A 26484-nucleotide genomic window follows, 5' to 3' on the forward strand; every position below is an offset into this window, starting at 1 on the left:
CAAGGCTTCCGTAAATAATCATGGCTTTATCTCCAATCAACAAAGCTTTCCTTGTAGTCGGATATTACGATTTAACATGTTATTTCTTGCATGCATAGATCACTTGAAATGGGCCGTTAGTTGCCTACTGATTCAGGTGAAGGTTAAATTCGTTCATCGGATTTTAATTTATTTTCGTGCTTTTATCCCATTATGTCAAGCATGCTACCATTATTCGTAATTATTGTATCTAAAAACGAAGTTAATGAATCAAACCCAGAATGAGTTTTAACGGCTCAGTGGGTAGGTATAACATCTTCCCTGCCTGCTTAACCAACCGTAAGAGGGCTGAGGCAACGGGGGGGGGGGGTAAATTGCCCCCACCCCAGTGCTGGAGCAAATCCTTATAAAGTCGGACAAAAACGACAGAGATATTCGGGCAAAATGAGCTGGCCTGAAACCTTTTCACCATGTATTTCCATCCTTCTACCCACAATATTAGATTATCCCATGTTAAAATGCGTTGCGATTCATTTGCAACCTTCTTTATATAGCTGTTTAACAGTAATGCTAATAGGAATAAATGTTGTTATCGAGATTTGGACTTTTTGTTTAATTCGGGCAAAATCAGCCTCCCCCCCCCCCCCCTCCCCCCCCCCCCCCCCCGCCCCACACTATTAATATGGGAGCTCGTACGCCTATGCCTGCCTGCCTAGACAGCCGAGATGTGTGTCTAGGACAGCGTGCTTGAAATTAAAGTCGATACAAGCAAGAAAATGAACTAAAAATAAAGAAAAATAAAACAGAAGAATGCCAAATATTGATTGTAAAGTTGGAGAAACGGAAAACATATAATTCAGACGGCGATTTTTATGAGTCGTTTCGGTTAAAGTAAACATGAATTTCCGTTAACCTTTTCCTAATAAAAAGGCTTGTTATTGACAATGCACACGAGGTTTTGGAAACAAGTACTAAAGGCTTCCAGTTTTACGAGAAAGGCAGCTGCATTTTACTACTTTGTCAAATGTTTGACTGTTATTGTTTTCAGGAAAAGGGGCGAATTCCAGTCTTTGGTAGAACAGGGAGAGCGAAAGTTTGAAGATGATGAAAAGAAGGATTTATTGAAGTGAGTTCAAAAGATTTTAAATTAAAAATAAAATTAAAAAGTGATCCAGCGATAATCCCAATTTTAGTAATTTAGTAATTTTAGGTGTAAGTTGCGTTGTGTAACTTATGAACATGATCATATACCACAGAGGCTTCGAGCATGTCTGTCCGGGTTCCGTCTCAGGATAGCCAGAAACCCAACCTGGGACAGAGGTGTAAATTATGAACAAAACTCATACACGCACGCACGCAAGTATATAAAAAACCAAAAAAAAAACCAGAATTGGATAATGTTATGTGTTCATTGTTGTATGTTTCTGACATAATATACCCATAAACCGTTAAGCAATTTGTAATCGAAATGATGCACTGGAATAAGCTTCAAGTCCAGCTTCAAGACCAATACTCGTCAAATAATCACGTGGTTTACTGTTGATGATTAGAAAAAAAAGTCACGCGTTTTTGATGATATGCCACATGATGTCATAATCATGCACGTCCACTAAAGGACCAAACTGGCAACAAGCATGTCCAAATGGTCTGAGGATCTTTTAATAACGTGTGTGTCCATCTAAGGGACTTGAAGCGTGCTCGGACGCCTCTCGGCATCGACAAGATGAGTCCGTCCAGATGGTGGCAGGGATGTTCTGTTAATCCTCTGAGAGTCTGCTCCAGCTGTTCCATAATCATGTCCGCTAATGGTGTCTCAATCATGCACTATTGGATTAAGGTCTGGTGATTGGGATGACAAAATCCATTTGTGTGGGGGGGGATGATGTTCACCTGGAAAGCATCATTCACAAAACGTACTCGATACGGACGGACATTGTCATCCATGACGCTGGATATGATCTGAGACCACGTGGCTGTGCACCAAAAAGGATATAACAGGTATGATATCATCATTATACCGTACACCGAACATCACACTTCATCTGATGATCACAAGATCTGTTTGATGACCAGACTGGATGTCAGCCCGGACCATTACGCTGCCATCAATCTCCAAAGCGATCTATAGTAGGGTTTATGAGTATTACCACGGTCATTTTTTATTTAAAACGCTCAAAACGCGTTTTTAGAGCAATTTAGTGTTGCATATTGATGAATGTCAAAAAAATGAAAAATGTCATTAAACAGGGCACTTTAAACGGTCGGGAACGTGGGTCACTGGACCCATGTAACGCCCCTCGGTATCCGCCAGTGGTCTTTGTGAACATCGCTATTCAACAACCCATGCCACCTTGCATTTGGCAGACAGAGAAGCTAGTATATGATACAATAGATGAAATTTTCCTGTTAGAAGAACAGAAAGTCGTGATGACTTTAGCTGATATATATATATATGTGTGTGTGTGTGTGTGTGTGTGTGTGTGTGTGTGTGTATTTGACTGAAAGAAAGTGATGCATTGATGCGTCGTGAGTGTGAATTCACTAGGACACTCCGATGCAGGTGCGGTCTTACGTTATAACAATTTCGTCACTTCCTAAGGCATGTTCAGGAGGCCGAACGCTCGCGACAATCTGATACCATCATACATGTAATGTTACGTAAAAACAAAGCGTCTAGTGTGCGACTCCGATCTCTCGCACTCCTGAACGTGTCTCGATTATCGAGTCCGTTGACCATCATAGCAAAGATAATACTAACTAAAACCACCAGACTGTAATCTGAAATTTAAAAAGTAGGAGAGTTGTCTTCTCCCTTCCCAGATAAAGATTGGAGAAGTGAGCCAGCGATTGCCTGGGACATTGTTTTATTTAATAAAATACATCATAGCCAGTTTTCTTGTCTTCGCTTTTCTTGAAACAAGCACCAGCATAAGTAGTATATACCAGCTTACGTCATATTAGACAACGATTAATTACATGCCTCGGTGGTGTCGTCGTTAAGCCTTCGGATATAAGGCTGGTAGGTCCTTGGTTTGCAGCCCGGTACTGGCTCCCACTCAGAGCAAGTTTCAACTACTCTATGGGTAGGTGTAAGACCACTACTACACCCTCTTCCCTCTCACTAACCACTAACAACTAAGAACTAACCCAATGTCCTGGGCATCCAGCCCAGATAGCTGAGGTGTGTGCCCAGGATATAGCGATTGTACCTTAAATGGATATAAGCACAAAACTAAGTTGAAATGAATTAAATGAATTAATGACCATTCATTTTATAACGTGGAAATGTAACATGTGATTGAGAGTCAACGTCAGTGAATTAAAAAAAAGGTCATTCATTGGTGATTTATGACATGCATATCTTTCTCCATCTTCTGATAATTTCTTCTTCTTTCTTCTTTTTTTTGTGATGTTTGAAGTAACATTTTCAGTTTAGTAAAAAGGAGGCAGATTTTTTACCTGTCACTGGAAATATAACGGAAACTACGTCCAAGCGGCAAAACACTATTGGTGTAGCTAGGATTTTATATTGGGTGGGAGGAGAGGAGGGGAAACCCACACTATGTATGCATATATGTATGTATGTATGTATTGATGTATGAATATCTGTATATTGTATGTATGTCGAGATTGACTGTTACATACATGTACATAGATAATAACGCACTGGAGCAGGGGATAATCAAATCCTTTCTGGCATCACAAATTGTCCCATGCCGTTGCTGGGACTCGAACCTATGGCACCGAATCACCCGCAAATTGCAGACTAACCACGATGCTCTCTGAGCTATCGAGGCATCCATAAAAAGGGTGCTCTTTAACTCAACCACATGCAAGGGGCGTACAATTTACGCGGTCGATCCCGCTTACGTGCATGATACAGTGGGCAGACCTAACACTGGCTAGTATGTATTGATGTATGAATATCTATATATTGTATGTATGTCGAGGTTGACTATTACGTGCATAGATATCAACGCACTGGCGCAGGGAATAATTACATCCTTCCTGGCCTCATAAATTGTCCTATACTGTTGCTGGGACTCGCACCTGTGGCACCGATGTATGTATTGATGTATGTATGATTTTGTAATTGCCCCCGTGCACACACACACACAAACACACACACACACACACACACACCACCCCACCCCCACCCCAACCCCCACCCCCACCCCCCACCCCCACCCCCGCTACGCCACTGCAAATAAGCTCTGAGGTCTAACTAATTCAAGTCTACAGTGACAGGAATCGATATACCTTTACCTCAGATTGGGTTCTTTATACAACGAAACTGTTTACAGCACGTGAATATGACGCATAGCCTTGGCTATGTTTTGAGAGAGAGGGCGAAAAAAAATGTTAATAAAACTGCTATTTTATTGTAAATAACCCACGTCCGTATTGATTAATGGCATTAACGACATCACCAGCGAAACTAGAAATAAATCTAAATATGAATAGACCTGTTGCCAGTAGTTTCTATGGAAACAACAAAAATAATAAATTAGCATGGTTTCAAATGTATCGAACTGTGCGTAAAGAAAAGATGAAGGAAAGAAATGGTTTATTTAATGACGCACTCGACACATTTTATTTACGGTTATATGGCGTCGGAATACTCTTCCTTGTTTGTAATTTTCTCCTTGTTCAACGAAATGAGAAAAAGAAAAAACAAAACATGACATACTGTATTGCTAAAGGTGGTTTCCCGATTTATTCTGGCTCGGTTGTGTTTTTTAGTTCGAGTACCCTGTGCTTTTTAGTTCGAGTACCCTGTGCTTTTTAGTTTGAGTATCCTGTTTATATCCTCACATATATACTTACTGTAAGCCGGCTAGACCTAGTATGAAACTTGCTATTTAATTGGAGTTTTGTTTAATGTATTTTGGGAAGGAAGTGTTTTATTTAACGACGCACACAATACATTTTATTTACGATTATATGGCGTCGGACATATGGTTAAGGACCACACAGATATTGAGCGAGGAAACCCGCTGTGGCCACTTCATGGGCTACTCTTTTCGATTAGCAACAAGGAAATCTTTTATGTGCACCATCCCACGGCCTTTGACGTACCAGTCGTGGTGCACTGGCTGGAGCGAGTTTATAGTTCGAGTATCCTGTTTATATCCTCACATATACCTTACAATGCTCCACGACTGGTATATCAAAGGCCGTGGTATATGTTATCGTGTGTGTGTGTGTGTGTGTGTGTGTGTGTGTGTGTGTGTGTGTGTGTGTGTGTGTGTGATTTTTAATAATGATCATATACCACAGAGGTTTAGAGCATGTCCGTCCCGGGTTCCGCCTCAGGGTAGCCGGAAACCCAACCCGGGATGGATTTAAATATGTGTAGTTATTCGTATGTAACCCTATGTAACTGTTTTGGCGCCAAAATCAGCCTACCCCTTACAACAATGGAAACCGTTACGCCTATGGTGGCTACACCAACGTACTGCATCTTGTTTTACCTATGTCGTCCACAGGGGCATGATGATGACTGCCTGTGACGTGGCAGCGATCACGAAACCGTGGGAGATCCAGCAGGAGATCGCACAGCTGGTCGCGGGAGAGTTCTTCGAGCAGGGCGACATCGAGAAAACACAGCTGGGGAAAAAACCTTTAGTAAGACCGTGTATAGTGTGATAACATAGTGTATACATAATAACACACTTTAATAAGACATTATATAGTGGTATAACAGTGTATACTTAATATTAATAACACAGACTTTAGTAAGATAGTGTGTAGTGTAATAACGTAGTGTATACTTATTAATAAACTTTAGTAAGACAGTGTATAGCGTAATAACATAGTGTATACTTATTAATACACTTTAGTAAGACAGTGTAGAGTGTGATAACATAATGTATACTTAAAAACACAGACTTTAATAAGATAGTGTGTAGTGTAATAACATAGTGTATACTTAATAACACACATTTTAGTAAGACGGTGTATAGTGTAATACCATAGTGTATACTTGTTAATACACTTTAGTAAGACAGTGTATAGTGTAATAACATAGTGTATACTTAATAACACAGACTTTGGTAAGATAGTGTATAGTGTAATAACAGTGTATATTTATTAATACACTTTAGTAAGACAGTGTATAGTGTAATAACATAGTGTATACTTATTAACACACTTTAGTAAGACAGTGTATAGTGTAATATCATAGTGTATACTTATTAACACACACTTTAGTAAGACAGAGTATACTTAATAACACGGACTTTAATAAGATAGTGTATAGTGTAATAACATAGTGTATACTTAATACCCGTAACACAGACTTTAGTAAAATAGTGTATAGTGTAATAATATAGTGTATACCTAATAACACACACTTTAGTAATACAGAGTATACTTAATAACACCAACTTTACTAAGATAGTGTATAGTGCAACAACATATAATAGTGTATACTTAATAACACACACTTTAGTAATACAGAGTATACTTAAAAACACACACTTTAGTAAGACATAGTATATTTAATAACACATACTTAAGTAAGACAATGTATACTTAATAGAGTGTAATAACATAATGTATACTTAATAACACAGACTTTTGTAAGACAGTGTATCTTTAATAACACAGTCAGTTAGTCAGTCTGTCTGTTTATGAATGATTTACTACAGTGTCCTCCGCTTAACATTCACGAGTTTATATTGTAAACCAGTCCTCTGCTTAATATTCACGACTTTATATTTTAAACCAGTCCTCTGCTTAATATTCACCAGTTTATATTGTAAACCAGTCCTATGCTTAATGTTCACCAGTTTATATTGTAAACCAGTCCTCTGCTTAATATTCACGAGTTTATATTGTAAACCAGTCCTCTGCTTAATATTCACGAGTTTATATTGTAAACCAGTTCTCTGCTTAACATTCACGAGTTTATATTTTAAACCAGTCCCCTGCTTAATGTTCACCAGTTTATACTGTAAACCAGTCCTATGCTTAATGTTCACCAGTTTATACTGTAAACCAGTCCTATGCTTAATGTTCACCAGTTTATACTGTAAACCAGTCCTATGCTTAATGTTCACCAGTTTATATTGTAAACCAGTCCTCTGCTTAATATTCACCAGTTTATATTGTAAACCAGTCCTATGCGTAATATTCACGAGTTTATATTGTAAACCAGTCCTATGCTTAATATTCACCAGTTTATATTGTAAACCAGTCCTCTGCTTAATATTCACCAGTTTATATTGTAAACCAGTCCTATGCTTAATAATCACCAGTTTAATTATATCAGTATAATTAGGACTATGCATTGTATGGACATCAGCAACATTCCCACCTTGTTACGTTTTATGACGAGGTTTTTTATATATACTTTCATACCCAAATGACAATTATTTTGTCAATCTAGCGTCTTGTTTAAAATATGTTTATGATCTTGTGGGTGTAATTGTAAATGGTAATAATTTGCTAACTAGGCAATCATAGGCGAATTAGTGTGTTCCATTAAATAAAACATGAGAGGCAAACATATTGTTCTTCTTCTAACTAGAATAATAAAACATGAGAGGCAAACATATTGTTCTTCTTCTAACTAGAATAATAAAACATGAGAGGCAAACATATTGTTCTTCTTCTAACTAGAATAATAAAACATGAGAGGCAAACATATTGTTCTTCTTCTAACTAGAATAAGAAAAATTAATTCTGTCATTAAGATAATACTCGTTTGTAAGACGATTGTTCTTCTGGTTTGTTTTCAGCCGATGATGGACAGAGATAAAAAGGACGAACTACCTAAAATGCAAGTTGGCTTTATTGACGCGATTTGTTTACCCGTCTACAAGGTAGGTTTGAGTGGTTTTCTCTTAATACGTTATCTCTATTGCTATTTCATTATGGCTTCAAAGAAACAAGAAAGGTTTCCTTCGAGCTTTCAAGGTATACCCATTTATTTCCCTGATTATTTTTTTACCGGGAAAAAACTACCGTAGTAGCAGTGATGTATCAATGCCTATATATGTTTTTGATGAAACATGAATGTTCATACTGAATGACCTAATTAATGCAATTTTTCTTTTACAGCTTTTTGATTCCAGTATGGAATTGGAGTTCGTACCATGCTGGGTTTTATGTTAATGTGTTATTTTTAATAACCTGTTTATGTGAAATGTTTTATTATATGATAAATGGAAATCAGTGACAAACAGAGGCTGATTTTGCTTGTATATCGTAAAGCCCGCCGTTCACAGTGTATTATAACGATTTGTGCAACTCACGAACTTGCCGATTCTCTCGAATGTTTGGTTGATGGGATAAGCGCTTCCTTCGACTCGATTCGAGTTTTCCCCCCGATTATACAACTCTCATTACTGGTGAGGTATCCCATTCAAAATATTAATTAATCTTCCACAAATAAATGTCCATTATGTACACACGGTACGGTTATGGAATATGTCTACAACACCAATTTACTGTACACCAAATGGCAAATCTGTCATTTTCGATGATTACTTATTTACAACTACCCTACAGATTTCTAATTATATCACAAATAGCATATTCAGACGTCTGTAAATCTTTTCAGCAATCATAATGTTTCAGTTCAACCGCCATTTTGATTTGTCGACGATTTGACCGACTGGCAGTTTAGTAGTGTTATGCAGCGTTTTGTTCACACAACTATTCTGGACAGTAGTCTTCATGTTCTGGTGTACTGGTATGTAAAAACGTCTTTTCCCCGAATAGGATACGAACTCACTACCTGCCAGCTGTCAGTCAGATATTGGTGTATTCATTGCGCAGTTCATGCAAGTTTGCCAAGTCGTTTGTTCGTGGTGATTGTCCATAATCAACGCCAAACAGTCGTAAATCGGCAAGTTCATGAGTTGGACAATTCAACTGTTGCATTGTTGTGGACGACAGTCAGAATTCAGCACAGGGCTTAATTAATACCTCATTGACAATTCCTGTTTTAAAATAGCACATGTCCTGAATATGCTAGAACTATGCTATAGCTTATATATATTTGATTATTTTTTAAAGGGACATACCCTAGTTTCTAAAAACGCACGTTCGTCTAAGAAGTAATGATTAGCGAGACAAACTCTAGTTATTTTAGACGGCATTCTCCTGTTTAAACATAACAAAACTTTAGCTTCTCTGTATGTTATAACCTTATTCAAATGTGTGTTGCAGGTTTGTAGATTTAACTAAAACTTAAGTGTCCATTTTTACGGGCTGAAACTAGGGTCTGCGCCTTTTAATTATTATTTATTTATTATACCATGTGCATTGCGCATCTTGCTTTAAGATGTTTGCTGAACAATGGCCACGACTGCATCCTCTTCTAGACGGTTGTTCTAACAACCGTCAACGTTGGTGCCGACTGACACAAGATGGTGAAGATAATGGTGAACATTTGCACAGTGTCATATTTTGGTTTTCGGAATGGCGGCTAGCATTTCGTTTTCGATGTTTATTTATTTTAATTGTTTGCGTCTTCTTCTTCTTTTTTGCACTGTCTGCAATTCACAATAGCACCAGGCAGAATTTGTCGGAAGATCTTAAACTGACGGCATACATGATCTTTTATTTCTATTACAACAATTTGAAATATTTCCCAAATTGGTTTTTAACTTTGTAAATACATTCAAATCACTAATGCCAGTGCTTTAGAATATAGATTGAAGTCTCAGGGGGCAAACTGGAGCTGGATGTGGCTTAGTTGTAGAGTGCTGTCCCGTTACAACCCATGTTCCACGACTGACATATCAAATGTCATGATACGCAACACCATCCATATGATAAACTACATATAAAATACTCTTTCATTCTAATCACTAGTAAGAGTAAGTTATGCTGCAAATTTCTTATGTCAGCTAGATCAAGTGAAACAATTTATCTTTTTTTAAAGTACCTTAAATGCCATGTATTTATTTTACTTGTTATTACACTAAAGGGATATGGTGTTTTTTTACATTTAAATGTTTATTTTTTAAACTATATATTAAAAAAGCGCAAAAAAACACCTATGCCCTCAGTATATGTATCACAATGACAAAACTGCCATTTGTTTGTGGTTGCTATTGTTTATCTTTCAGAGTATTTTGACAAGCACGTGTGGCACATTGCGTGTGCTTATGTTGTGGAATCTGACGTGTGTGCATATGTGTGTGTGCCTATTAAGACAGCCTGCACAGAATGCTTTAGAATCGATGCTTATGAGTTTAAAAAAAATATATGTTTCCATTTTTAAAGAATTCTTTGGGAAGGGACGTAATTCTCGTAACTCTGTATATGGTGGATTTTTTTTTTTTTTTTTTTTAAATTTCAAACACCATCTTTATTCTTGTTAGGCTCTCGCGGTGGTGGGGTTACATGGATAAGCAATACTTATTTAAGTAATGCAATTAATAAATAATTGGCTGGTAATAAACTTGATTGAATTTAATTAACAGTTGTTGGTTGTAAACATTAAAAAACAAACATGTGGTAATAACAGTGACATTTGTCCATACAGCAAGAATAATGCATTAGCTTCCAGCTAGACTTGGAAAAAAAAAGATAAACTATTAAATAATTTACAAGATATTGGGCATCAGATATTAGAATAATACCGTTTACAAATAATTATTTTGGATTTTGTTTATTGCAGATAACAAGAAAATTGCTCGCAATCGCAGAAGTAGTCAAACTTCTTTTATTCGATTTTCTTTTCTTACTTTAAAGTGAAGAAAACCATTTCTTTTGCTTTTCGCCACAATAATATTAATATTTCAGAATCACTCCATTCCTAAACAGAAGGCGTGGAGATATATATTCCTAATTCCTTCTCTCTCTCTCTTTTTGTCTTTGTTTTTAACTCTTGACGCGTAAACTCAATGCTTGTTTTGTTTTTCGCTTCCCACAGATGTTTTCTGTGATGAACGAAAAATTGGAACCACTGTATGAGGGTTGTGAAAACAATAGGCAAAACTGGCAGCTTCTTTCGAAACAAGAAACTCCGAATGGAACACTCACAGACTCAGGTGCCATCGAGGTCTTAAGAATCGTTTTTCTTAACAATTTAGTTTCATCCTTCTTTCTCTTCCTTTAATTTAGTTAACTCTATTCACTATTAAGTGTAACCACTTTTAGACGACATCTAATGTATAGGTGAGCATGTGAAAAACAAGTGTGTTCCATTAGCTTTTAAAAAAAAAATCCAATTATTCGTCATTTCATTTTAATTTCGTCTTTATATATACATGTATATATATATATATATATATATATATATATATATATATATATATATATATATATATATATATATATATATAACTCTCATTAACATAAAAATAGTGTCATTCAGCTATTTGTTATCTTTATCTACTTTGGTTTATATATTATAGTTTAGATTTGTTTCTCTTTCTTCGTTTTGTTTTCTCAGTTTGCTTTTAGATAATCTTCACTCACTTTTATCGCATATGTAATTTTAATACTCAAATATTTAAACATTTTCCTCGAGAGCGGCGTTTGCGCTTATAACTTTATTTTATTTTTTAAAATATTGACATTATTATTATTATTATTATTATTATTATTATGCGTGACACCTGTGATATTACGGCAAAACACTGTAGTTTTTAACTGTATATTATAATTATGCAAAGAAATAAAGTGACTTTCAAAATTTGCTCACCTCTTTCTGGCACTGGATGCGATACCCATTTAAACTTAAAAGCTGAAATGATATTTATAAACTTAAAAATTATATACTTTACTTAAATACGGGTCCTTTTTTCGGAATTTCAGATCAAATATTGTCTACTTTATAAAAAACATTTTAAGAATCCATCCCTCTTGCTAGTGCACCACAACTGGTATATCAAAGGCCGTGGTATGTGTTATCCTCTCTATGGGATGGTGCATATAAAATACCCCTTGCTACTAATGGAAAAAATGTAGCGGGTTTCCTTTCCAAGACTATATATCAAAATTACCAAATGTTTGACATCCAATAGCCGATGATTAATAAATCAATGTGTTCTAGTGGTGTCGTTAAACAAAATACACTTTAACTTTGTCATCTCTATTATTTATATACTGCCATGTTAACACAACTGACACATTAAAAGTTCAACAACTGACACAAAACACAAAGTGATATATAATATAATATAATATAATATAATATAATATAATATAATATAATATTAATATAATATTAATATAATATAATATATATGTACAAAGTAGCTAGTTTTCAAAATATCACAATTTGCATTAAAATGTTCTCTTTGCTTACATTTTGGAAACGTAAAGTTTTTGTGACAATGAATATAGAAAGTTGAAGTAATTCATGGATATGTCGTTTGAAATGTCGTGAAGTATAGTTTCACAATATATTGTGTTGCATGCTCTCTTTCGTTCCACCGATAACTTGGTGTCACTGTTTATTTTGTGTTCTTTGCGTTTCTTCTCTTAATCGTTTTCATTCAATTTTGTTTCAGTTTAAAGAACTTTTCAGACCGTCCACAATTCCTAACTTCCCTCTCTGAACATTTAACGTCACTCATATAAATGTAAAACAAGAGATGTTCTGTATTATTTCATTTACTGAGGGAATGTTTGTTTATCGACACCCCATCACCATTTTCACTCCGTGGCCACCGGGATTCGATCAAAATTGAAACACGTGTTGTCTTTAATGGTGCATGTCACCAAATCAAATCTCATATATAACAATATGTTACATATGTGGCTACAGTTCCTATAAACATCATTTCAATCAACAATAGATACATGTATAAATGTTACAAAATCCTCACCGTTGATATACATTTTTTTAAATGGGGGTTGGGGGTTGATGCTAGTTTTAGACATAACGGGTAGCGTATTTGATTATTCTAGTTCCAAAAAAAAATTACTCTTCCCAATTTTAGTTACACTTCGCACGTTTCAAGCGCAGTCTTAGCTCCTAACAAATACTAGTTGAAATCAAATTAAGGCAGTGAAACAAGTCTCACGCAATGGTAGGAGTGGCAGTATTCAATGCGATATTTAGAGTTGTGTGCCCTTTGAACTTGGACCAGGTAAGATGCTATTTGGTATACTGATACCTTTATAAAGGTTTACTAAAAAAAACAAAAAAACAGTGAATCTAGAAAGACAGTTAGAAAATGGTGACCTTGAATCGGAACTGGATGTAAACCCTGGTATCGAGCAAGGGTGCCCTTCATTCATACCCTAGACAAACATGTCGCCATATCAGCCTGGTCCATATTTCTTAACAAGATGCGTTGTGAGAACACCTCAGACATTTCGTATACTAAACAGATTAATAGATGTGTACACAGACATGTTAGTGAGTTGATCACATTGAAGACGCCTGTAACTCGGATTTAACCGAAAAGTACACACACGTGTGTTGTTAGGATGTTCAATGGAGGCCACTCGCATTAATTCCATGTCGCATTTCAATCTGCCCACCGTCGCTCACGTTAATTTAGGGAAGCGTTAATTTCAAGATCAACATTATTTGACAGACTGAATCCGTGGTGGACGTGCCTGAACCTCTGTGGATAGGGGCACGTTAAATGAGTTCCCATTCCCATTATTTGTCACCTGAAGGCCACTGGTTAAACAATGTCATGGGGTGTCAGACAAACCGGTCTTTACTTGAGACGTATCACTTGTCTTCTACGTCGTCGTTTCTTTAGTGTGCACGGGCATTAACACTCGGCTTGTTGGTTGTATACATATTTTAATGAAATTATTAAAAACAAAATATAACATCCAAAAACAAAATTCCTTATTAGAAAGGGTGTGAGCTTCTCTACAATATAAACACATTATTGCCTTTTCTATTTGATAATTCTAACAGCAAAGTATGGTAACTTCAATTTATTTTGTATTATGTTATTGCTATGATTTTGTTTTTATTTAATATTTTACACTTTTTGCTGTCTCTGTTCATTAGCTTCATTATAACCTATTTTAATTTGTATTTTTAGATGCCCAATTGCATTTTACTATGTAGTATTTAGTTTCCTTAGTTTCTTTTCTATAGTTAAGTTTCATGCTTTTGTTCACTAACCCCTCTCACTCATTAATGGGAATGTAACCATATTGATGTTTATTGTTTAGGGATGTCCGTTGATAAAATCGATGAAGCTGGCTTTGTATTATAAAACAAAAACAAACAAAAAACCCGGAAAGGAAAACTACAGTCTTCTTTTAGTCTGATATTTGCTCCAGCGCTTCCAGAAACCCCCAAATGAAAATTAACTCTTCTTCATGTGACGTGTTACGAAACGCTCGCTATACTAACGTTTTGCACTTGACATTAAACGAACAAAAGAAATCAGATGATGAGGCTGGAACCAGTAAAAATCTATTTTGAGCGCTCGCCACAGAAACCTGTGTACTGAATGCAATTTATTAGAAAAAATATATATATTGATAAATAAAAAAAATGAAAACATAATTAACTGTTTTCGTTTCAAAAGTGTCTGACCCCAATACAATACATTTCCATTTACTACTCTACATTAATACTACCGTACATGGTCTGTACTGTTAGTATGCTATTACTGTACAATACTGTACTGTACTCTACAGTATTGTACTCTAAAGTACAGTACTCTACTGTATACTTATACCATGTCATGCCATGCTAATTGTATATTCTGACTGAACTGTTGCGGTTATACGTGGAACTCCTTGGCCGATTCTAACAAATACGACTCGAACTTCAGTCGAGATTCTAACAAATACGACTCGAACTTCAGTCGAGATTCTAACAAATGTCTCATCTGAATCTTAGTGTGGTCCAGTCAACAGTGTGGTTTACCGAGACTAAACCTTTAACGCTTCCATCAATTAATTTAACGTCAGCACGGTAAAATATGCATTAAGCAGCCAACAAAGGGAATATGAAAAATGAAGCACCAAAAGGTGGCTCTTCAAGACCAGTGGCTTCTTAATGCAGGTCAGTTTACACAATGTCGACCTGGCCTCGGTGGTGTCGTGTATAAGCCATCGAACATAAGCCTGGTAGGTATTGGGTTCGCAGCCCGGTATCGGCTCCCACCCAGAGCGAGTTTTAACGACCACTACACCCTCTTTTCTCTCACTAACCACTAACAACTAACACCTAACACCTAACAACTAACTCACTGTCCTGGACAGACAGCCCAGATAGCTGAGGTGTGTGTGTGTGTGTGTCCAGGACAGCGTGCTTGAATCTTAATTGGATATAAACACAAAATTAAGTTAAAATGAAATGAAATATACTGTGTCAGATGATTTGGGAGAATAAACATTTGGTATGTTAAGACAGACGACTGATTTCGCTCTATCCGTCATTATTTTGAAATTAAACTCGACTGTTGCCGTGCATGGAGTAAAAAAGAAAGAAATGCTTTAACGACGCACTCAACACATTATATTTACGGTTATATGGCGTCAGGCATATGGTTAAGGACCACACAGATTGTGAGAGGAAACCCGCTGTCGCCACTACATGGGCTACTCTTTCCGATTAGCAGCAAGGGATCTTCTATTTGCGCTTCCCACAGGCAGGATAGCACAAACCATGGCCTTTGTTGAACCAGTTATGGATCACTGGTCGGTGCAAGTGGTTTACACCTACCCATTGAGCTTTGCGGGGCACTCACTCAGGGTTTGGAGTCGGTATCTGGATTAAAAATCCCATGCCTCGACTGGGATCCGAACCCAGTACCTGCCAGCCTGTAGATCGATGGCCTAACCACGACGCCACCGAGGCCGGTTATAGAGTAAAACGTCAACTTTCTCTGAACAGAGTAACGTGGATATCCGACCCCCATAAATGTCATAATTGTTATTTTGCTTCCTTCATTGGTAGTTATTATCGGTCGAGGGGTTCTGAATGTGGTGTTGTAGTTATTTGATAATAATCAGCTGACATCCCTAAATATAGTAACCACTTTAATAATAACAAAACAATAAAAAATACATGTAATAATAAATTTTAAAACGCGAACGACAAATTAAATATGTTCAGTTAAAGAAATGTCTAAATTTCACAGATTCAAGCAAAAAAACAGAAACCAAGGAAAGCATACCAGAGAAAGAAAGCGAAGTAGTGCCCGTTCAAACCTCTGACAAGGAAGTCAAAACCAGTGACGTAGATCACAAAAATACCAGTGACAGTTCCAAGGAGTTAATTCCCGTTCAGCAAAATGGTGCTGTGACAACGCAGACGTCACAGAATATACCAGAGGTAGGACAGATTCCTAAATGAGAACTACTGTTGGGGTTTTCCCATTCCAGCCAGTAGTAAATCAACGGTTGAAGCATGGGCTGTCCAGTTCATTAGAAAACTGTAACATTAAACACACACACACACACACACACACACACACACACACACACACACACACACACACACACACACACACACACACCCAACAACAACACACGCTTAGCTGCTAATTGTAAGAAAGTATTTAATGCTTTACAATTTGTCTTCCTGGCTATATTGCTTAGCAGATGATGTGTATGTCGTAAAATATAAATGTCTTAAAACAGAATATGGTTAACGTATATTAATCTTAAAGTCATCGGTTATATATATTACTCGTTGCCATGGTACCAAGCTAACGTAATTTCCTCTTTCTTCAATTTGTATTCGTAAGTTGAGCTGACCAAACATAAAATTAAACTATATACAGGTGACCTTGTTTTTCGATCAGTCAAACACTTAGTGTAGTTAGAAATAATTATTGTTCCTAGAAGCAAGATCACCTGGACCTAAAATGTCGACTTAATACGATAGACCCCTTCCTATTAATGGAGACTTTGCGGGTAGATATTAAGGTCTCATTTTCACCAGATTGGCATGGTCCATGCCAGGGGGTGGGATTTACAGAACGGAATTATGATGGGCCGAACTTCTTGAACGGCCCCTTATGGTGGTAAATTTTAATTTTAATTTTTTAATTCAGCAAACAAAGATAAGAATTCTATAACAGTTATCAGCAAGCAGGCATGTCTGCCCCATTGCTTACTTTTAAGATGTCTTCAGTTTGCACATTTTGAGTTATTTTAGCACAACACAGCACTGAATTTCAATTTTAAATTTAGTTTTAGATTTGGTCGATCTACACGCATGCTTTATTTATTTGCGCTATATGCCAATGCGTTACTTCGTTGTCAGGCCTTATCAGGAGTGGTCTTAGGACAGGCACCTTTTAAAAACCTAGGGCAAGGGAGTGTGTTGTACCCCACCTCACCCCTTCTTTGATATATTTATTACATCAGCCGATAAGTGATGCTTTCTTTGCTAGGAAAGCGCATTTAAGGCCATCCAAATATAATAACTCGGCCCACTCACATTTCCAGCATCCTTCATATAAAGAGGGGGTCAGTTCCAGAAAAGGCCTTAAAATAGGGTTTTGATAATATGGGGGCCCTTGGTAAGACTAACTAGGTCCATAAGTGGCATGAATCTAATGAAAGGGTTTTAAAGGTACTTGACCCTTTACCAACATTGTACGAAACGTCTGGCTGAAAGTTACACTTCCATACTTAAAGTATTCATTTCTGTACATCCATTCTTGTTTGCTCTAATGTCTGTGGATGTTCCAGCAAGTATTTTGGTGTGACCATTTGGCTTGCACGACAATTCTGATGATATGGGATTAATTACCCGGCAGGCACTCCAGGTTCCGTGTACCCGGGCTCGGATGACACCGAAATACCTCAACGGACAGCAAGCTACTGATAGGTGGTACCAGCCTTTGTGATGTTGTGGTTAAGCCATCGGATGTAAGGCTGATAGGTACAGGGTTCGCAGCCCGGTACCGGCTCCCACCCAGAGCGAGTTTTAACGACTCAGTGGGTAGGTGTAAGACCACTGCACCGTCTTCTCTCACTAACCACTAACCCACTGTCCTGGACAGACAGCCCAGATAGCTGAGGTGTGTGCCCAGGAAAGCGTGATTGAACCTTATTTGGATATAAGCACGAAAATAAGTTAAAATGAATGGATGATAGGTGGTAGTGTAAATCCATATTAACATTTTCAGTCATTAAGACATTATTTGTAGAATTTGGGAACCACTGACGTATAACAACAACCTGAATCATATGTCCGCTGAGTCCTTCCCTAAGGCCACCACTGACTTAATGCAGCATATTGCATGAAGTGACACTGCATTTGAAAAATACATAATTCGCAAATATTAACAGACAGTATGCAATTGCTAAAGTGAAAACTCTTAAACATAAATCATTAATATATTTTGCGCAGTATTAATACATAAGTCTATTTTTGCTTATTGTTAACATATAGGTCTACTTAATATCGAGGAATATTTTAATTTACATTTTAATAGGTTTGGCAAAATGGTGCTGGTTTTCAAAATGTGCAATTATGATAATTGTAAAGTAAACGCTGGATACAGATAAAAATATATATAAGAGGCTTTAATTGGTGATATAAGGGCTAATTTGTTTATTTCAATTTTTAAAAACAATGTCTTGTTTTCTTTCCAGAAAAATCTGATTAAGCAGCCATCTGTTGCGTCTTCTGGTTCGAGGGAAACAAATCGAAAAGACATGAAACATTCGGAATTAGATCATTCACGAAAACACAAAGGAGGCGACAGTTCACGGACATACAGCGATGTGCGTAAAAATGGCGATGCGAAAACATCAAAAGGACCAAAAAGTGGCTTCTGTGTTGTGAGCTGAACGGGGATATTAATCATCAGTACTACCAGCGAAAACTTGATTGATTTTCATGTAAAATTCTGTCTTTCTGACATCAGTGTGTGCAAGCATAACCGACCTGTTATTGCATAGATCTATACGTTTTTGCCCATTTCTATCCTGTTGACTTGCGGTGGATGGTTGTTGATCATCCGTATATATCCAGGACCAATCATACGTCCCAAATCCTATAGTATCTTTCACTGTTTCAGAATACAAACAGAACAACGGTTTAATAAACGAGTGTGTTTTCAGTGAATAAGTTAACACAGTTAATGAACGTGGGTATTTTCCCCAAGCAGCTTAGCAATAAGATGCAAAAGACATCTTCAGAACTATATTTTTCTACATTTCTTCACGAGGTACACGTACATGTCATTGGTTTCTGGCATGTTGTGATTTCTGCAGTAGATACCGCATTTACTAAAATACTGGTTTCCATGTCACACGTCGCTGACACACGCAGATTGAGCCAAACCACACACATTTGTCAGGGTTTCTGGCATATTGTGATTTCTGCAGTAGATTCTGCATTCACTAAAAGATGGGTTTCCATACTATATGTCACACGTCGCTGACACACGCAGATTGGGCCAAACCACACACATTTGTCAGGGTTTCTGGCATACTGTGATTTCTGCAGCAGATTCCGCATTCACTAAGAGACGGGTTTCATTGTCACACGTCGCTGACACACGCAGATTGGGCCAAACACATTTGTCATGGTTTATGGCATATTGTGATTTCTGCAGTAGATTCCGCATTTACTAAAAAACTGGTTTCCATATAATATGTCACAGGTCACCGACACACGCAGATTGCCCAAACCAAAGTTGTCATGGGAACACGTTGTAGTCGTCTACTTTGGCCAGAACCCGCCACCGACACAGACAGTCTTTGACCGAGGTTCTATAAAACATTCTCATCGGTTTGTGTCGATCTGCGTCAAGTAGCGTTGATCTGCGTCAAGCAGCGTTTATCTGCGTCAAGCAGCGTCGGTTACCTAAACTGTAAATAATATCTAAAGCAAATCGAACAATGGCAGGACATGGGAAAAAAGCAAAAGTTGATCCATTCTAAATGAATAAATATTTGTAAAATACATTAGCTACTTGGGATGCAGCGCACGAAGGGGTTTCGAACCATTGACATCTCAAAATATCTCAGTCTGCCGTGAAACATTTAAAACAGCTCAAGACCTCGCCAATGTTTTCCCCGGCACCGATTTTATCAGATTTATTTGTTTAATTCCAGCGGGATTTGTTTTTCTTCTTCGTTTTCTTTTTCTTCTTCAGGGATGTAAGATTGGACAAGCCTTCAATTTATGGAATTATCGTACCTATATTAGGCCAATATGTGTTTGGTGTACGTCATAAGTCATATTTTTTCATTATTTTAATATTTTCAATAATACAACATTTCAGTCACAAGGCCTTGATGGTGGGCATCCCGAAAGCGTCGATAAACGCCTAGACAACTGAATTAAGACTTGGTTACTTGTGCACTAGACGAATGTACAAATGTACTTGTTACGGGTTGCCGCAAGAACGCTATATATATATATATATATATATATATATATATATATATATATATATAGAGGATAATAAACGAGTTACCAGTTATTATCAAATTTATGTCCCGAGTGAAATAATTTTCAGTTGTCACGAGATTTAGCGAGTGACAATGAACATTATTTCACGAGGGACATAAATTTGATAATAACTGGTAACGAGTTTGTTATTCTATTTATTACCTCAGCTATTTTTTCCTCTAAAAAACCTTTATTTTCGACGCACATGCACGAAGTCCAACCTGTATAGAAACGATGTAAACCACTTTACGCACTGTTCTGAGAATTACTATAACTTTGTAATTTAATCACGTTCATAGATAATTTTCAAAAACACAAGTTCTCTTTATTCTGCTTCAAAATCTATAATGAATTGCATGAAAATGACATTTTGTTATAAATTTAACACCAAAAACAGAGAGCCGTAGACGCAAACTCTTTAAACTACATGACGTCAATTTGTGTGTTTGTCAAATCGTGATGTCGTCATATTTAGTACAGACAAAGTCATTGGTTTGTAAGCGTCAAATTGTCCAATAGTATTGTTCATTAGACCAATGCAGAATATTTCTCACTGAGAAAATATGGAAAATATTTCCCCTGTTATGAGTGACCGCTGGGGTAATAAATATATATATATATATATATATATATGGTTTCAAAAAGACAATAATGCATTTAACTCATTCACATTTGTAAGTAGCATTATGGTGTCATATTTTAAAAATAAATTTGATGGACTTAGCTTTAAGTTGGGGGAAGGTAGGAGTAAACGGTGATAGAAATTGGCGTGTTCAGAATTATTGTTTTTTATATATATGAAATTAGGCATGTAGAATGAATGACTGATTAACAATACCCTAGCACAAAGAACGCATGGGCTATTAGTAGTAGCTACTATGTATCAAACAAAGGTAAGTACACAATGAAGTGACGTTATGAATGTAGAATGTGTGAAATAGCTTTTCAGTTTCATAATCCTAAAATACTACGCCATCGTTTAACAGCATTAAGCTGGCATACATATTTGAAAAGTGTAACAATATGTATCTGAATGGTGCACAAATTGTTAAATGAATACAATTGTTGTTGGTACAGGCACGGTATTAAATCTTAAGGCAGAGATGAATTTTACCATGTAGAATGCAGGAAATTGCATTTCAGGATATCTAATTTTTAAACTTTTACTGGGGAGCATAGCCCGACCCCCCCCCCCCCCCCCCTAAAAACTGATTTTGCGCCCTCGATCTCACACACACACATAACTGGTTCAACAAAGGCCATGGTTCGTGCTATCCTGCCTGTGGGAAGCGCAAATAAAAGATCCCTTGCTGCCTGTCGTAAAAAGAGTAGCCTATGTGGCGACAGCGGGTTTCCTCTAAAAAAAAAACAGTGTCAGAATGACCATATGTTTGACGTGCAATAGCCGATGATAAGATAAAAAATCAATGTGCTCTAGTAAGTAAATTTTTTTTTTTTTAAATGAAAAAAAAAAAAAGTCGTGGCACTTCCTCGCTTTAGTAGCCCAGTGGTACAGCGCTCGCTTGATGCGTGGTCAGTGTGGGATCGATCCCCGTCGGTGGGCCCATTGGGCTATTTCTCATTCCAGCTAGTGCACCACGACTGGTATATCAACGGTCGTGGTATGTACTACCCTGTCTGTGGGATGGTGCATATAAAAGATCCCTTGCTGCTAATCGAAAAGAGTAGCCGATGAAATGGCGACAGCGGGTTTCCTCTCTCAATATCTGTGTGGGCCTTAACCATATGTCTGACGCCATATAACCGTAAATAAAAATGTGTTGAGTGCGTCGTTAAATAAAACATTTCCTTCCTTCCACGTCTACTAAATCTCAGGCGTCCGCTTACAGTTCACTGCGTATTACTCATATTGTGCTTAATGGGCCAATATATTTTTATGAAAATATTCCTATACAAATCCAATCACATCATTATATATTTAAAGTACAACACCATGATCACCCATCAAGCTATATAATAGTTACCTTTTATAAATATCATTATCTTATCCAAGTTACCACATGTTTTTACCTTTAAAAAAACCCTGCCCCATCCCCTAAATTGTGTTCAACTTCAGACCCCTAGATGAAGATTCCAGCATAAAATTCAATGAATACTTTAACTTAACGTGTAATAGATGTATCCATATTTGAAACAAAAACCAAAAAATCCCTGAAGCATCACGGTTTAGGCTATACACGTGATATCGCAGCTTGTTTCATTAGTTAGTATCTTTCCGCATCAAGTGTTCGTTTTTGACAAAATCGGCTCCAGAACGATTTGTTTGCTTGGATATAAATGTGCGAAGGCGGATAGGACAAGTGCATTAAGTAGTCGTCAATCTTACATAATTAAAAATCTTTCTTTTAAATTCTACTATGATGTGCGCGAGTGCGAACGTGTGTGTGTGTGTGTGTGTGTGTGTGTGTGTGTGTGAGTGCTTACAGGTTTTATTATTATTATTATTATTATTATTATTATTGCAATCAAGGCTTTTCGGGAAGAGGGGTGGGCACCTTACCTGGTAGAGCAATAGGAAATGTCAGATCTCTGTTTTACGATTATAGGAGAAATTTGCGATCAGTGTTTCTGCCAGAACGAAATTTGTGGGTATTGCGCTATGGAATTGAATGCAGGGTGTAGGGGGAGGGGGCCTCCGCCAGAAATAAAATGGATTAAGTTATGGGTTAAGAAAATCAAAATAAATGGGTTATGAAAATCATACAGTAATGATAAGAGTAGTTAATTTTGTCAAAAGGTTAACTTAAAAATCAAATCTGTCAAAACATTTGGTGTGGCGCCATACCCGTTTTACGCTCAAGCAGAAACCCTGGCTTTAAAATCCTAAGAGTAGAAAACTTAAGTGTTGAACAAAGCTGTCATTAGTAGGGTCTCTTTTACGCACAAAACGTACAAGTACTGGGTGCATTTATTATCTTTTTGTTACCAAAAAAATTACCAAATTTATTATCTTTTTGTTACCCCGTCATTATTTACGTTTATTGGAAGTCTCCTATTTAACATTCCATACCGTATTTTGCACAATATGTTTTAACCTTTATTATCACCTATATATCTCGTGAATATGAATAAAAATTACTTCAACTATTGATTTGTCTTCAGATTTGTTTGTTTTTGGAATTTATTTTTAGGTTTTCGTTAGGCCATGCACAGATCCAGGGGGAGTGCACCCCTCTCACCCTCACCAAATTGCGAACTCGGAAGAATATAATAAATGTATTCATTGTTAGTGGGAGACACAATATATTGGCTTCATGTTTCAGAGGAAGATTTCATGTAATGTTATAATGTCATTTAATTTACTTTTGAATGTTGTTGATGCCCCTTTTAAACACTTTACTCCTTTTAATACAACCAGTGCATCACGACTAGTACATCAAAGGTCGTGGTATGTCCTATTCTGTCGATGGGATGGTACATATAAAAGAACCCTTGCTGTTAATCGAAAAGAGTAGCCCATGAAGTGGCGACAGCGGGTTTCTTCCTTCAATATCCGTGTGGTACTTAACCGTATGTCTGACGCCATATAACCGTAAATAAAATGTGTTGAGTGCGTCGTTAAATAAAACATTTCCGTCCTTCCTCCTTTTAAAACTCATGCATCCGCCCTAGTATAGGATAACGTACAGTTTAATATTTTGAAACTCATGAAAGCTGCAGTCTCGTGAGCTCATCCTACGATATCGTGTCCTAATGCAAAACACAGATGCGACACAAGTCAACTCGTGTGTTTCTGCGATTAACCGGGCAGGAGTGTGGTCAATATAGCTCAGTGGTAGAGCGTTCGCCTGGAATGTGGTGGATCACGGGATCGATCGCCCTGTCATTTCTGGTCCTTAACCATATGTCTGACGCTATATAACTGTAAATAAAATGTGTTGAGTACGTTGTAAAATAAAAAAATGTCCTTCCTTCCTTCGTACTATACTAAATAATAACTATTGGCATACCACTGTGCTGGCGAATAGATATATGTGTACGTTTTAAGAACGATAACTCTGCTCGGTTTAAAATATTATAGGATAATTAAGAGTTGTCCGAGGAAGATCATCTACTAATATACTCTTCAAAAAAAGAAACGCAAAACGGTACAAATGGGTTATAACTCCGATTTTATGTTTCCTACCGGTTCATACTTTGTGAATATAAGGTCATTGCATGTCCCAAACACATTCCCACGGTTACATTCGATAAAACGCAGCTACTGTACAATAAAGTTCCAAAATGTGAATATTCGCAAAAACGCAGCCACGTGCAAACCATGTCACCACTGCACGTGCGTTGTCTGCACGTGCAACATGAACACCGACAGTATAAAAGTGCAGGGTGTTCGCTTGCCTGGCCTCTGTATCTGGCCGACAGTTGACAATCCAGGACATGCCACGTCTCAGTGAACCGCAGAGAAACAATGCCATCGGCCGACTAGACGCAGGCGAATCCAGAACGGTCGTTGCCAGGGCATTCCATGTGTCCCCAAGCACCATCTCCAGACTGTGGGACCGTTACCAGCAACATGGATCAACACGTGACCTCCCTAGATCCGGTCGACCACGGGTCACTACCCCCGGGCAGGACCGCTACATCCGGGTACGCCACCTTCGGGAACGATTGACTACTGCCACCTCCACAGCCGCAGCAATACCAGGTTTGCGCAGGACATCCGACCAGACCGTACGGAACCGCCTACGTGAGGTAGGAATTCGTGCCAGACGTCCAGTTCGAGGTGTCATCTTAACACCACAACACCGTCGACTCCGACTGCAGTGGTGCCAGATTCATCGACAATGGCCTCAACTGCGATGGAGACAGGTGTGGTTCAGTGACGAGTCCCGATTTCTGCTCCGACGTCATGATGGAAGATGTCGCGTGTATAGGCGTCGTGGTGAACGTTATGCGGCAAACTGCGTGCAGGAAGTGGACAGATTCGGCGGGGGTAGTGTCATGGTGTGGGCAGCCATCTCACACACTGGCAGAACTGACCTGGTCCACGTGCAGGGCAACCTGAATGCACAGAGCTACGTTGACCAGATCCTCCGGCCACACATCGTTCCAGTTATGGCCAACGCCAACGCAGTGTTCCAACATGACAACGCCAGGCCTCACACAGCACGTCTCACAACGGCTTTCCTACAGAACAACAACATTAATGTCCTTCCTTGGCCATCGATATCACCGGATTTGAACCCAATTAAGCATCTATGGGACGAGTTGGACCGACGCCTCCGACAGCGACAACCACAGTCCCAGACCCTGCCCGAACTGGCAGCAGCCTTGCAGGCCGAGTGGGCCACCATCCCCCGGGACGTCATCCGTACTCTGGTTGCTTCAATGGACAGGCGGTGCCAGGCAGTTGTCAACACACGCGGAGGCCACACCCGGTATTGACTCCAGATGACCTTGACCTTGGTGGTGTGTCCTATCACTTACTCACAATGGACTAGAGTGAATTGTGAACAATCCTCCAACATTTGGTAATTATCGGACTCACCATTCAATAATTAAATCAATTCTCCAAATGTTACGACAATGTGGTTTTGCGTTTCTTCTTTTGAAGAGCATATAACCAAAATATGTTTGTTAATAAATCCGGCCGGCTATCGGATACAAGGCTGGTAGGCACAGGGTTCGGAGCCCGGTACCGGCTCCCATCCAGAGCGAGTTTTATCGACTCATTGTCATTTTAACTACACCCTCTTCTCTCTCACTAACCACTAACACTTAACAATTGACCCACTGTCCTGGACGGACAACCCAGATAGCCGAGGTGTGTCCAGAACAGCGTGCTTGAACCTTAATTGGATATAAGCACAAAAATAAGTTGAAATGAAATTAAATAAATAAAAGTTAATGATCAGTCTCTTTCTCACTGCTACCATTTAGTATTAATACTAAACACCACATATTGTATTCCAGACATTTGGTTAAAGTTTGAGCATAATGATTTACCAAGCATCGGCAATTTTTTTAATTGTCTTAAAGGGACACGCCCTAGTTACGGCTAGTTGTTAACCATTACGGCATTGTTTTTCGCTATTAAACCCATTTTTTCACAAATAAAATTGCACTTTACTTACATTTTATTATTTAGAATACACATTTCCATTCACCTGAAGTGCTTTTTGGTAATCCTGGTAACCCTGATGTTTGTAAAACCACGAAATGCA

General features: G+C 37.9%; 1 protein-coding gene across 6 annotated transcripts in view; it reads left to right on the forward strand.

Moving 5' to 3' along the window:
• LOC121383133 (cGMP-specific 3',5'-cyclic phosphodiesterase-like) overlaps positions 1–20309 on the forward strand; it is a 137703-nt gene extending 117394 nt beyond the window's left edge. For 4 of the 6 annotated variants that reach the window (XM_041512941.1, XM_041512945.1, XM_041512943.1 and 1 more), the window contains 6 exons: positions 1028–1105; positions 5469–5607; positions 7725–7808; positions 10874–10991; positions 16020–16213; positions 18490–20309. In XM_041512941.1, coding sequence (XP_041368875.1) covers positions 1028–1105; positions 5469–5607; positions 7725–7808; positions 10874–10991; positions 16020–16213; positions 18490–18687 — 811 coding nt within the window. In that variant the 3' untranslated portion in view covers positions 18688–20309. Of the gene's footprint in view, positions 1–1027; positions 1106–5468; positions 5608–7724; positions 7809–9274; positions 9375–10873; positions 11003–16019; positions 16214–18489 lie in introns of those variants that run through there. The other 2 variants (XM_041512944.1, XM_041512946.1) reach the window with 2 other exon arrangements.
• Positions 20310–26484: the final 6175 nt, after the last annotated feature.

This window comes from Gigantopelta aegis, chromosome 10 (assembly GCF_016097555.1).
Source record: "Gigantopelta aegis isolate Gae_Host chromosome 10, Gae_host_genome, whole genome shotgun sequence".
Classification (NCBI taxonomy): domain Eukaryota; kingdom Metazoa; phylum Mollusca; class Gastropoda; order Neomphalida; family Peltospiridae; genus Gigantopelta; species Gigantopelta aegis.